We start from the raw sequence: 15663 nt of genomic DNA, 5'->3' as shown, positions 1-15663 counted from the left end.
TTATACACATCCGCTCGCGACGCGAGCGGTGTGCACTTTGTTTTCTAAGAAGTTATTTTTAAAATCACCTTTAACTACTCTTTGATCGTTAACTATTCTATACCTAGTTTTGATTATTTTTGTAAAACTGTTAATTATTTCGTTACTTATTTATCCAATGAACTCCAATCTCTTATATTAATGATAAATTCAGTATGCCATTATAATTTAATAATATAATGTATTAGTTTTGTAATGTATATCTTAATCTAAGTTAATATTTAATTTTAATTTTAATTTTAAATTACTCAATTTGTACGCTACCATGTGGCAAATGTGAGATTATTATCAATAATATCTGTAACCAACATCAAATTGTAACCACATTGCAACAAATAAAGATAATTCCATTTCATTTCAGTTAAATTAAAGGAAAGAGGATTTTGTTTCCAATAATATTTTGTTTTATTTAACCTCACTATAACCAACAAGCAGTTTTCATCGTTTACAGTGACGTGATTTTTTTAACTAGACGAGATCTCGGGATCCCGCGGGATTGATATTTTTAATCCCGCGGGATCTCGACTTTACGATCTCGAGTCGGGATTGCATTCACTAAATACGTAGCGTAGAATTTGAGCCCCCAAATTGTATGGTTAATGTCTGATACAGGTACGCCCATTATTAGTAATTATTAATTATAATTAATCTACCCGACTTTTGGCCTATTAGAGATCGAAATTTAACAATTTTTGTCTATCAAAAATTGTAACTCTTATGATATTTAATTATCGAATTAACAGCTTTAAAATATTCAGTTACAATCATTGAAGCACTTTCACACTTTCTTATATTATTCTTGGTGTTATACGTAGGAAGGAAAACAAGTAAATAAATAAAGTAACAAATCGTTTTTATAAAGAAAGATTATATTTTTTATTTTTAAATTAAGTTCATAGTAGTCCTAATCAGTATAAAGAGTGGAACAATGTTTACAATATTGTCAAAATATATTTTCTGGTAAACAACGGATACGACGACATCAATTGATCAGGCTCTATGCATTCGTTCCAACACGATAACTCTGAGGCAGGCTTTAGGTTCAAGCAGTCGGGAAATGCAAGTCAGTATCGCGCAAATTCTCCTCAATCCAGCGGTCCGCCTGCTGCATCATCTCTTCGTCGAAGTGGTCACGCCAACCCCCAGTTTTGCCTGAATCAAATCAAAGTGTTTTTTAAATAAAACAGTTTTTATTTATCAATAAACTAGCGCTGAAAAGAAAAGAATTTCGTTTTAAATGGCAACGATGTGGCGCGGCTTTGCCTTAAATTTGCCGCCCGTATACGATAAGTCGGCAAAAACTTATATTTAAGTCTAGATTTGATATGAGCGGTAATAGAACTTGACACTTAACTTTTATTTTTTTAACCCAAAACCATATTCATATGATTCACCTTTCCTAATGAAGGGACCTTTCATAACTCCTATTTCCTGCCACTCCGCCATGTTCACTGACTTGTTGTTCTTGAAGTTATCGAACTTGAGGTGGTTGTAGAGTGCTTCGAACTGTTCCTCCGAGTACTCCTTGCCGAAAAATTTGGCTAATCTCCGCGCAACTCCTGGCAAATCCTATAAAAATACCTCATGCTTGAATTCTTTCACATATAGGTAGATATATACATATGAAGTAAGTAAGGTCACAAAAAATCAGTGTGGGCTCAGAACGAAAACTATTTAAATTATAATATGTGTTAGAAATTAAGACATCTGCCTCCTATGATTTGCCAGTCATAAATTTTGTATTATAAATATAGTCATGTAGTGTGTTTCATTATATAAGTATTCCAACTATATCGGTTCATTATGATTTTAAGTATGTAAGTATTATAATATTTCGTTAATGCTCATAATAATAATAATAATAAGGGGTGCTTGTCGAGCAACCTCCACGAGTGTCTGTGTATACAGACCGGTGCACCCTGGGCAGTAGTTGGCAATTATGTCAGCTACTGGCAAATGGCTCGACACCCAATCCAATGTGTGAAGGCACCGTGCCAGGGATGCGTGGCTGAGGGGGAGCTCAGTCGCGAACGGTCCCTCTCCGACATCTGGCGCCCTCGGAGAGTATTTTGCCTTACTCTAGCATGCCGGGCTCTGTTAGGGTGGACATTTAGATCCCTTGCTATACACATGGCTCCCGTAGGGGGCCGGTCATGAAATGAAGAAATCTCCAATAAAATATAATTTGAGGCCGCGAAGCGGAAGAGACCGGGGTTTACCCCAAGCGAAAGAGGGTAGTAGTAGTAGTAGTGATGGTAGAGGTTCTAACGGGTTATTTAAGAGTATAAAACCCACGAACGAAGTCGAAATTTCAGATACAGATTCAAACGTATCACTATTTTCATCTCTACCATCACCAAGTTCATCGCATAATTCATCTTCATCTTCATTCTCACCTTCACCTACCTGTTCATCAAACATTCATATAGCGTTGGAGGATGTTGCACAGAAAGCTAACTTACAAGCTACAAAGACTGCGCCCACCACTAACGTTCTAAATAAGCGTAGAAAATGGAGCAACGAAATGAACCAATTCATTCTACGCACATATTTCATTCTCACTAAGATGGAAACTGATAATAGTACATATCTTCCGCAATTACACTCTAAATTCCTAGATAGATTTCCCGATATGACTGTTAGCCGACAACGTGTAGGTGACCAACGAAGGGCAATAATTAGAAGTAAATTGTTACCACAAGATACAATAGATAAGATACATAAAGAGGCCCAAGACGAATTACAACACCTAACAGAAAACTACACACAACATTCCACACAAAACAACTTAAATACGGTCCCCAACCAACAACTTAAACTAATGAAATGGACTCAGCAATATAACGAAACCATAATTAGGGCATATTTTAGAATAACTGAATTAGAGGCAAAGGAGATGTTTCAAAATGTATGGGCTCCCGGCCACCTTTTGTACACCATCCTAAAAACTAAGAAAACATGCAAAGAACAATTCGTAAGGGTTCATTTTTTTCAAATCATGTTCGTTTAATTGTTTAAAAACAATAATTTACACTTAAACTTGCAACACAACAGTGGAAAACCATCATGGCGGTAGTGATTACCGTAATAATGTCATCTGTCATTATATTTTAACTTACTATATACATATAAATTACTATAAATAATAATTAATGTATTTTTACGCGAATGGGCGTACATATATATAATTATTGTATTGTATGTATTGAGAAACAATACCAAAATATGTACTTCTATACCAATTTATTTTAGTTAAAACATTTAAGTGTGTAAATAAAACAACTTTAAGTACACGTTTAGATAATATTTTATTTATTCTTCACTTAGATACATTTTATTTATTCATTTTCAATATCTTCCCTTATCAATATTTTCATCCAATCATGTAGCAGGTTCTGTAATATCCTGTGACAAACTCAGCCCAAACATCAAACAATAGTCATAATGTGAGCGCAGCTATCTATGAGTACGGTTAGTTGCCCAGCGATGCAGTTGCAATAATAACTGATTATTTTGTCTTCCCAAGAATGTCCTTGTCTTGCTATTGTAATTATCTAAAAAAAGAGAATTGTAAGAAGATTAGCTTCTCTAGTTTAAAATTAAAAACGATTATTTCACGATTAATACAACTAACTGATGTATATTTTACCTGATGATATTGAATCCTTGCCAACACAATCCACAGCGATCGCACGAAAATCACAAGAGTCCAAAAACATAAGCTGGGTAAACAAGTAAGGTAGAATCAGTCCAAAATCGTAAGCGGCACAGAGCAGAAACATATTCAGGATTGAAATGGATTCTTTTCATCAGAACTTATTTATTCAACGTTTACATTGGATTCCACTATTATGTAATATGCACATATCCACTTTTACACATATCAAATTGACAACTTCTTCTTTTTTAATTTGACATGTCACTTACATCTATAAAACCAGATACTCTTTAAAAGGTGGTTTTGTTATAATTATTATAAATAATTAATTAAATTCAGAAATATTGACTGGATATCCAAAACAAAAGCCAGGTTGTAAAGTACTAAAGTAACAATAACTTTACGACAAAAACAGCGAAATACAGAATTACCGACATCCAAAGAGTATAGTAACCTATGTGTGGGGTACACATAGGTTCCCTGACCGACATCGACAGTTTTAGAAACATTGACGTTGACAGTATTCCGCCATATTTAATATTTTAATGAGGAATGCTTATTTTAAATATTTTTAAACAGGAATACTTTAGGTTATCAAAATATATGTGTATTTTTCTTCAATTATACAAATTATTCGTGTTTTTTAGATATAGTGTACATGAGATGGCCGAAAATGAAACATCTCCTTTAACAAATTACAGAACACAATTGTATGAAGATTTTATTAACAAAGGAGATGTTTCAAAATGTATGGGCTCCCGGCCACCTTTTGTACACTACACTAAAAACTAAGAAAACTTGCAAAGAACAATTCGTAGGGGTTCATTTTCTTCAAATCATGTTTGTTTAATTGTTAAAAAACAATAATTTACTAAGTGTAAATTGCAACACAATAGTGGAAAAACATCATGGCGGTAGTGATTACCGTAATAATGTCATCTGTCATTCTATTTTAACTTACTATATAAATTATATACTTTTTAATATATTTTTACGCGAATGGGCGTAGATGTATAAATATTGTATTGTACCTATGTATTGAGAAACAATACCTATATTTTATAAACATTAATTATATTTACTTTCATAAATCTTTACTTAAAACAAACATACCAAAATAAACCAAAATGTACTTCTATACCAATATATTTTAGTTAAAACATTTAAGTGTGTAAATAAAACAACTTTAAGTACACATTTGATAATATTTTACTTATTCTTCACTTAGATACATTATGTATTCATTTTAAATATCTTCCGTTATCAATATTTTCATCCAATCATGTAGCAGGTTCTGTAATATCCTGTGACGAGCTCAGCCCAAACATCAAACAATGGTCATAATCTGAGCGCAACTACCTACGAGTACGGTTCGATGCAGTTGCAATAATAACTGATTATTTTGTCATCCCAAGAATGTCCTTGTCTTGCTAATGTAATTATCTAAAAAAAGAGATATGTAAAAAGATTAGCTTCTCCAGTTTAAAATTATTAACGATTATTTCACGATTAATACAACTAACTGATGTATATTTTACCTGATGATATTGAATCCTTGTCAACACAATCCACAGCGATCGCACGAAAATCACAAGAGTCCATAAACATAAGCTGGGTAAACAAGTAAGGTAGAATCACTCCAAAATCGTAAGCAGCACAGAGCAGAAACATATTCAGGATTAAAATGGAATCTTCTCATCAGTACATATTTATTCAACGTTTACATTGGAGTGCACTATAATATAATATGTATATATCCAATTTTTCACATATCAAATTGACAACTTCTTCTTTTTTAATTTGACATGTCACTTACATCTATAAAACCAGATACTATTTAAAAGGTGGTTTTGTTATTATTAATATAAATAATTAATTAAATTCAGAAATAATGATGGGATACCCAAAACAAAAGCCAGGTTGTAAAGTACTAAGGTAACAATAACTTTAGGACAAAAACAGCGAAATTCAGAATTACCGACATCCAAAGAGTATAGTAACCTATGTGTGGGGTACACATAGGTTCCCTGACCGACATCGACAGTTTTGAAAACTTGACATTGACAGTATTCCGCCATATTTAATATTTCAATGAGGAATGCTTATTTTAAATATTTTTAAACAGGAATACTTTAGGTTATCAAAATATATGTGTATTTTTCTTCAATTATACAAATTATTCGTGTTTTTTAGATATAGTGTACATGAGATGGCCGAAAATGAAACATCTCCTTTCCACATTTAAATCACTTATCAGAACAACGAATAGCTGATCAGAGGCGTGTTATTATAAATAATAAACTTATTAAAGATGAAAGACTGCAAATTATAAAGCAGGAGGTGGCTAATGACTTAAACACTACTCATAACATGGAGACACAACAAGATAATAGTTTTATACATAATAATAGCTTACTTTCGGATACAAATATTGACATTAATCACACTTGTACAACAGAACCACCAACAGAATTATATTCTAATAGCAACATGAATACAGGAGGAATAGATATATGTATAAAAGAAACATTTCAAGAAGCATTTGATTTTTTCAAGAACACTAGCGCAACAGAACGAATATATATACCTAAACAAAAAACATCAAAATATTTATTTAAAATAGTAAATTTTATCAATAGTGAAATTTTACCTCATATAATTAATGATGATACAGATTTTTGGACTCTGCAAACCATAATATATTGCTCAGCTTGGACCGCTGCTAAACTAAATGGATCAAACCTAAAGTTAACAACTCAAGTTATGAATCAATGTCGCAATAAGATGAAAATGAGGTGGCAAATTAGATTAGAAAATAAAGTCAAAGATTTAAGAGTTAAAATAGGACGTCTTACACAATATATAAATGGAAATAGAAATAAGAAATTAAGCACACAAGTTGAAGCAATATTAGATAATTATAAAATACACACGATACACGAAGACACAAATAAAGAATTGACAGAATTTTTAGATACATTGAAACAAAAATTATCAGTTGCTTCAAGTAGATTAAAAAGATACAAGGAGTGTACACTTAGAAAAACCCAAAATAAGCAATTTAATTTCAACGAAAAACAATTTTATAGGACGTTAAAAGACAATAATATAAATGAAAATAGTAAAAATGTTCAATACCCTACTTCAGATGATTTAAAAACTTTTTGGACAGATATTTGGGAGGATAATGTTACACACGATAAAAATGCGTCTTGGATTCAAGCAGAAATAGAGCAGAATTTACAGACAAGAGAAATGCAATTCCAAAATATACCATCCGAAACGTTTCAGAATGTTATTAAAAGCCTCCATAGTTGGAAAACACCTGGGTCTGATTATATTCACAACTTCTGGTATAAAAAATTTACTTATATGCACCCATTCCTGTACAAATATATAAATCAATTCGTTAAGGACCCAAGTAGTATGCCAAATTACATAACAGTAGGAACAACTTATCTATTACCCAAAGATTACAATAATTTAAAGGATCCTGATAAGTATAGACCGATTACGTGCTTACAAACAATTTATAAAATAATAACTTCTTGTTTAACACATATAATATATAAACACATTGAAGACAATAATATTTTAACCGAACAACAAAAAGGCTGTCGCAGATTTAGTTACGGGTGTAAAGAGCAGTTGATTATTGATTCCGTTATTCTAAAACAAGTCCAAAAAAATAAATTAGATTTATATACAATGTTTATTGATTATAAAAAAGCATACGATTCGGTTCCACACTCATGGCTGCTTGAAGTTTTAGGTATTTACAAAATTCATCCTTTAGTAATTTCATTCTTAAAAAATACAATGTCAAATTGGGAAACAAGATTAAAATTAACCTTAAACAACCAAACAATAGAGACACAACCTATAAAGATTAAAAGAGGAATATTTCAGGGTGACGCACTTAGTCCACTATGGTTTTGTCTTGCATTAAATCCATTGTCAAATAAGTTAAATTCATTAAATATTGGGTATAAACTAATAAGTAGCATAAAAAGCGATAATTTAATTATAAATAAAGAAATAAAACATAATCATCTATTATACATGGATGACTTAAAATTGTACGCTTCATCTGAAAATGATCTAAATCAATTAGCTGATATCACTGAAAAATTCTCACTTGATATTTGTATGAGATTTGGGATAGATAAATGTAAAATAAGTTCATTTCAAGCTGGTCAACAACATTTACATCATTTCAGTTTACAAAACGGCGAACAAATTAGTTCATTAATGCAAAACGATGTTTATAAATACCTAGGCTATAATCAATCCAAAAGTATACATTACAGTGAAATAAAACTTAATCTTACGAAAGAATTTAAACGCAGATTAAATGTAATATTAAAAACGCAGCTTAATTCTAGAAATTTAATAAAAGCGATAAATACCTATGCCATACCTTTACTAACTTATTCGTTTGGTGTTATTAATTGGACCAAGACAGAGTTACAGAAACTTCAGCGAACAATTAATATTAATATGACGAAACATAGAAAGCACCACCCTAGATCTTGCACGCAAAGAATGACGCTTCCAAGAGCGGAGGGAGGAAGGGGGTTGGTAGATATTTTTAATTTACACATCAAGCAAATAATCAACTTAAGAACATATTTCCACAATAAAATTGATATATCCAGTCTGCACAGCGCAATAGTACATAATGATCGAAGATTAACACCTCTGAACCTTTATAGTAAAACCTTGCAAAAACACCAGAAACCCGTTGATGTACAGACCAAAAGAAATCAATGGAAGTATAAATCCCTCCACGGAAGGCATTTTCACGATCTTGAGCAACCACATGTAGACAGTAAAGCATCTAACACCTGGCTTAGGATTGGCGACATTTTTCCCGAAACAGAAGGGTTTATAGTGGCTATACAGGACCAAATAATTGAAACCAGAAACTACCGAAAACACATTATAAAAGTACCAAATATATCAACAGACTTATGTAGAAAATGTAATAGGGCATCCGAAACCATTCAACACATAACAGGCGCATGTGTATCCATCGTACAAACTGATTATAAGCACAGACACGATCAAGTTGCCCACATCATACACCAGAAACTAGCATTACAGTACAAATTGATTGACATTGAACCTTTACCCTACTATAAATATTTACCAAAAACAGTATTAGAGAATTCAACACACAAACTTTACTTCGATAGGGCTATTCTTACCGATAAAACAGTTCATTACAATAGACCTGATATTACTTTAATTGATAAAATTAACAAAACAGCTCAAATTATAGATATAGCAATACCAAATACGCACAATCTACAGAATACAATAGCTGAAAAATTATCAAAATATACGGAACTCAGGGATGAGATTATCCGAATGTGGCAACTGAAAACGGTAAATATTGTACCAATAGTCCTCTCAACAACTGGAGTAATACCTAAACAACTACACATATCCCTAGAGTCTTTACATTTGCCGACTAATACTTATATCAATATGCAGAAAGCAGTTATATTAAACACATGTAGAATAGTTAGGAAATTTTTACAGACAGACAAAGATACTCATTTAACATAATTCATATAAAATAATTAAGTAGCATAATATATACATAAATATATAGTATAATATAATATTTATAGTCCCATACATATAAGTTACATACATACATATATACATAAAATATATATTATATAAAAACACAATAAAAATAAATATGACGCTCACTTGGTGTAAGCCCGTGAACATCATTGTTAATACCGATTCGCCTACATCTGAGTCGAGACTTTTAAGAAGTATATACATAATAATAATAAGAAAACGAAACCTTTGAAAGTTCCTCGTAGAATATGAAAGCCATATTTGGATGGTTTCGTTGTCGCCACGCCTCTTTGACGTGTTCAAAGTATGGTGACCAGAGAGCTGAAATAAATTATATATACATTAAAATCAATGAACAATAACGGTGGCAATTATTCCACAGGTGGTGTAATCAGTACACATACATATTTTGACCGGGGAGGTACCAATGTCACGGACGGATGTGGAATTGTGGATGCGAGCTGACTTACACATGAGGCTTCTTAGGCCTCAGGACTGGTAAGGATTCAGATGTAACCTGTTTTATATGGTCACAGAAGTCCGTGGGTCATTTGTAAAAATAATCATAGTCATAATCTTATAAAAAATCACCCACAGCTATTATTATAAAATATATTTTCCAACTAAGTCTACCTACTACTCGTATATGCTACCTACATAAAAAATAAGTGATGTGATTTAATATAGGGGACAGCATTTTTATATTCACAGAAAAAAATGAATGTGATAGAACCCTTTGTGGTTCGCCTCCGGCGGCACCACCGCCACACCTATTTCTGCCTCATAACAGCTGTGTTCTGATTTGAAGGGTGTGGTGAGGGAGACATACTTTTCCGAGGCGTTCCAGCCAGTGGCTGACCTAATATATAATATCTACTCCTATCTGGGGTTGATTACCGATGTGATGGGAGGTAGTAGCCACTTACTATCAGGTGAACTGCATGCTCGTCTGCTATTCCGATATTATAAAAAAAAAAACAACAAGAATATTTGCAATTATCGGCCTAAGAATATTGAAATAGATAATATCAACGATCGTGCTTATTTTCGCTAAATCTAAAGTCTGTATCAAAATAGACAACTTACTCTTGTTTTCCATAAATAATTTCCAAAACGGCTTAAACTCTCTGTCAACTGGAACTATGTTTTGTGATTTATAGTTATAGTAATTTGACACTGCCACGTCCCGGGGATTACGTGCCACATACACTACCTGAATAAAATAATCATTTCAATTAGGTTGACAATAATAAAGTACAAACGTGGTAGAATACTTTGAGGCGACTCCAGCTTCACCAGCCCTACGTGTTAAGCGCTGCTGTGTTCGGGTTTTGAAATATGTGGTAAGGGTGACATACTTTTCCGAGGCTTTCCAGCTTAGTCCTCAAGCGGCGTATCTTGGCACGACCTCAGATAGGAATATTTAATCCTATCTAGGGTGGATTACAGATGTCAAGCTTGGGGCTTAAGATACTATTAGAATGGTAAATAATAACAATAATTGTATGAAGAATTTCCATACTAAATGTTATTTTTTATAATTTCATACTATAGTGACAATTTATTATAATAATTTATAATACTCATATATATTAAGTTAATAATATTTTAGATAATAGCTTACCTTTATAGTTTGGATCTTGTAAATTGAATTGAATATACGATAAATTGAATATCGTATTATACTACATATTACATGTACAAGTAATATGTAGTATAATAATGCGAGTATAATGAAGGGTCAAGTGCAATGCTGTCAGTGTTCGTAATTATTTTCCCATTTTTCTTGAATTATTGCGGTGATATCTTATACAAAAAAATATATTTTATCTATACTCTTTTTTCTCGATTTCCTTTACCTTAGCGGTGTCAAGAAGAGATGGCGGCAGAAGCGACAGTGGCATGTGGGTTTTTATAAAGCGCGGGGATGGCAGCGACTTTATCATCTCTGGACTTGTAGCGTAAACCTCTTTCATGAATTTTTCGAAATTATCGTCTTGATAATATTCCGACGGAAAGTTTAACTTCCAGAAGCCCGTTGATCTATTGAAAATGAGCAGTTTTAATAGATTTTTATTTATTTATATTAAGTATTATTATGTCTTAGACCGGCGTTTCCCAACCTGTGGTCCGCGGACCCTGGGGGTCCGCGAGTATATGTATAGGGGTCCGCGATGTCATCTCTGGACCATACATAAATCGCTCTTTAAATGCAAAAGTGCCGCAAAACGAAAATGCATCCAATGATGTATAACACTATCTATAAAAAAAATGTTTTGGCTCTCCTGTAAAAAAAATTATATTTGCGATTGCGTTTTTTTCGCTGTTTATTTTATTAAGGGGGTCCGTGAAAACTGTGCTTGATTTCCTAAGGGTCCGTGGACTGAAAAAGGCTGGGGAACTCTGTTTTAGACGATAAACCTACTCTATGAACGGGAACCTGGTCACCAGAGGAGTGGCCTTTGCTCCTTCAAAATCTAAATTTGTTTGTAGTAACCACACTAACTCCTGGCTCCAAGTCGTACCTGCAAAGAAATTGTTTTTCCATTATCTGTTTTCTACAACTTTAGAACTCACCTTTTTTCTACTGCTACATCGACACTGCCACTTCTGTCTTTAAACAGTGTTAACATTTAAGTGAGCCGTTTCAACTTGGTTCTCAGGTTGCACAGCAGTTGCCACTGTCCATAAGGTGGATGACAGATAGATACAACTATTTTCTTGACGGATTTTATTTTTAGTGTGTAGTTTACTTATTAACACGTTCCCTGCGGCACAGATTTTTCTGTACTTTCCATTACTGCGTTACGAGTTGTTTTAAACCTCGTCCTATATCCGACATTGTGGCGGCACGAGGCGTGTTAAATCCCACCGCCCGAAGGAGACTAAAATCCTTTTTTTGGCGCCAAATAAGACAAAATCGACGGCTTTTGTCTTGATTATTATTAACAATGAGTTGATTAACCTAAAACTGCCGCCGCCCTTGGTTAAATTCGTTACTTTAGATTCTATGGGTAAAATAAAATGTGGGTCTAATGCACCTCGGACCGCACTGAAAAATGGCAGGTTTCCATATAATTTAGTGATGGGAAAATAAATATCGATTTTATTTTATTGTTTTTATTTATCAACGTTATGGACAGAATGAATACAAAAAGGGGAAAAGTTATGGATGTTTTTCATTGAAACATTTCAGACAATAAGGTTTTTTGCAAACAGTGCATTCCGTGAGATTTTTTTTTGGTTTTTTTGTCTGTCTCACGACATGTCAAGAATGTGCGGAGTTTTTCGTAGCATCCGACACATCTCTTCTTCTTTGGACCCTTATCGAGATGATGTGCTTTCTTTGCAGTGGATTCTGAAAAGTAGGAGCGAGTAGATTAGGGTAAAGAGTAATCTGAATACTCGGTAACGATTTTGCCTACGTTTCCTATATCAATAATGTAGCTACTTAACTTTTGTTTGAACCATAACAGGAAACGTAATTATCTATAATGTAATTTCTTACTATACTGATATACGCCTAGCCTGCCAAGTCTCACTACTGGACTTTCACCTAGACAGAGTATATTTGTGACTTACCTGTTTTTGAAATATCTTCCTGTATTCTGATTCTGGCTCAGATTTTTCAACCGGTTTTTCTTCATCTTCCTCCATGATCAACTTTTTTCGGCAACGTTTCGACATGATAATTTTCAACATAAAGACAGCGGTCCTACTTCGTCGCTACGCAGCCTCGACTGCGTTGCACAACACTAACCACGTGAAGCTAGCGTGGGGTGCGGTACGAGGTGCGTGGGGAAACGAGGCGTTCCCAACCTCGTTCCGCACTGTGTTATCATTATTATTTGTTCAGTGCGGTACGAGGTCTAACAAACCCGACATTAGGTTGGTGTACCATAGAACTAGGAATCAGTAGCACATCACAAACATATAGTTATCACTCTCCTACACTGAACCAGACGGAAGTTATGCCTCTCGCACCACAGAGAAGTTAAAGTTTTTTCTTACCGCTATAACGACCAGACATGGACGAGGTGTTTTAAGCCGCGTTCCGCAGCTAACGTGTTAACAAGCGTATGTGTAAAATGTATACTTTTGTAAGCACGTATAAAGTTAAACTTCAGTGAAATTAAAAAATAAAGGGGGTTCCTTTGCCTTTTGCTCTAAAAATATTTATAATTTATTCACAAAATGGAAATATCTCACTGCAGATTTTCTCTCAGAATGAAAGGCATTTAGTCCATTCCACCATGCTGGCCAATGCGGATTGCTTGAGAACTTTTTTAAGAACTTAGGTTTACACCATATTTTACTTCAACGTTTATGCAAGTCATAATTAATTTCTAGAATATACATAACTTTGGAAAATTAGAGGTGCGTGTGGATTGAGAGATAACTAAATTAAAATTACATAAAAAACAGGCCGTTGAAGGTTAGTGATACCAAACCTGATCTAGGGAATGTCACAACAAAGGTGTCGCTGGGTCTCAGCGGCATGTTGTAAATATCCAACGCCGTGGAGTCGAACTCCTTGAAGAAAAAATAGCCCTTCGAACCTAGGCGTATAACTTTTGTTACAAATTTGTCTGAAATGAAAAAAAGTCAAATCTCTAAAAGGATTAAGCAACTGAATAGAAAAAATATTTTTTTGAAGTTTAAGTTACAGTGATTAACGATAATAAATGTAACGGTTTGATGATAATTGCAAAAAACTTACTGAAATAATTACACGGTGCTTCCGATTCTTCAGAATCTAAAACTCGATATTCAAACGGAAATTCCATTTCATTTCTGCCCTCCATAGTGTTTATTCACGAGTCATGCGTTTTCGTTGCTGCACATATAATGAATTATTTTTATTGTTGATAGCAGTATTGTAAGTATTACATAATAGTGATTATGCTAGGATATAATTCCTTCGACCAATCATATCTACAAGTCATTTATGATTATTACTTTGTTGATACACAAAATAAAAACGAACAGAAGGCAATCTCATGTATATGTACTCCATTTCTTATACCTACGCTCGGCCATCGCGCTAGGGTTGTGTACCTACTTTAACTGATGCACTCATACTCCAAATATGGATTTGGAGTATGAGTGAATCTGTTAAAGTAGGTTATAACTAGTATGGACTAGCACGCATAGCAAAAAACGTATTCTACAATATTCTATAAACTTAGCAATTAACATAGTTTTACAATACAAATAGCTTTCACAACAAAACAAAACACACAAAATTTAACATTTTACAATGTACACAATGGAAAATCCCTAATAACTTCTAAACGGATTACTCTAATTACACAATTCCTTTTGCCTTATCCGTTTTAGACTTAAACACACAATATCTACACAAACAAAAATCATGTTTTCAACTTACGTAATTTTTGGTGGCGTGAATTTAGTTACAAAAATGTAGTTAGGTTCATTTATACTGATTCAAAATAGGAAACTGTTATATAAATCGAGCTTAGATAGCCACTTTAAAACATATTCTTGTCATGATCACCAAAAGTATCGACTCCTAGTGGCTCACTTTAACAGCAAATACCGATTTACCTCTCTAAAAAATGGTAGATCAAAAAAAGGAACATTCAGATGTTGATTTAATGTTAAATTTAAACAACCGTGCACTGCAAAATTACAGTAACTTTTTTTTGTTACTCCATTTATTGCACAAAATAGTTCCAACCGCGTGTCAGAAGCGGACTGACAATCGCGCACGTACTTGCCCGAGTCCCTCCGAGATAACGTGCCGGTGGGCGGTGTCTATGTTTGCATTGCTCGAGGCCGCTTTGTATGAAGATTGCCTTCTGTTAGTTTTTATTTTGTGGTTGATATTTGAATGTATTCCGTCAATATTAAATTTCTTATACGCAATAGAAATAGCAAACGCTTATGAAGTCCACAATCAGATAGACTTCATAAGCGTCTGCAGGCAGTGGCTTCTGCCATCCATGGACATTTGTAATTCATCCCAGATATGATTACCTATTAGTCCTCTGATTGAGGGCTGAGTTCAAATTCCTCCTATTAGTATCATTCCTTTGCCACACCCTTCGAAGCAGAATGCAACAGAGCTTATCGTTATGTGTCGTTTCCACGTATAGTTATAGTTATAAATCTATAGAACTGAACTGAATTGTTGTTTTTATGTTGCCTGTCTCTCATCTATACTCAATAGGATATTATGTACAGTAAGAAAGATTATGTTTACTTCAAAATAAATGGTTTACTTCGGAAATAGTAAGAAGCCGTTAGTGGAACTATTGCATAAAGTCAAGCGAATGGCACATGACACTATTGTTTAAAGGGTGTTTTCCTATTTATAACATAAAATACGAGTATAATTGTACGCA

The 15663-nt window shown here is 33.6% G+C and overlaps 1 protein-coding gene across 1 annotated transcript; it reads right to left on the bottom strand.

Annotated features, from left to right (window-relative positions):
• Positions 1 to 880: 880 nt before the first annotated feature.
• On the bottom strand, positions 881 to 15587 carry LOC140753037 (sulfotransferase 1C4-like). The gene is made up of 8 exons (XM_073087392.1): positions 14016 to 15587; positions 13747 to 13884; positions 11721 to 11820; positions 11155 to 11338; positions 10382 to 10508; positions 9522 to 9616; positions 1434 to 1608; positions 881 to 1191 (listed from the first exon to the last, which is right to left on the bottom strand). Exons 1-8 carry the CDS (start codon positions 14098 to 14100, stop codon positions 1082 to 1084), a joined length of 1014 nt encoding a protein of 337 aa, XP_072943493.1. The 5' UTR covers positions 14101 to 15587; the 3' UTR covers positions 881 to 1081.
• Positions 15588 to 15663: the final 76 nt, after the last annotated feature.

Source organism: Epargyreus clarus, unplaced genomic scaffold (genome assembly GCF_041222505.1).
Source record: "Epargyreus clarus isolate Ecla_fem2 unplaced genomic scaffold, WU_Ecla_fem_2.2 ptg000026l, whole genome shotgun sequence".
In the NCBI taxonomy this organism is placed as follows: domain Eukaryota; kingdom Metazoa; phylum Arthropoda; class Insecta; order Lepidoptera; family Hesperiidae; genus Epargyreus; species Epargyreus clarus.
This window is presented reverse-complemented; position numbering and strand designations above follow the sequence as displayed.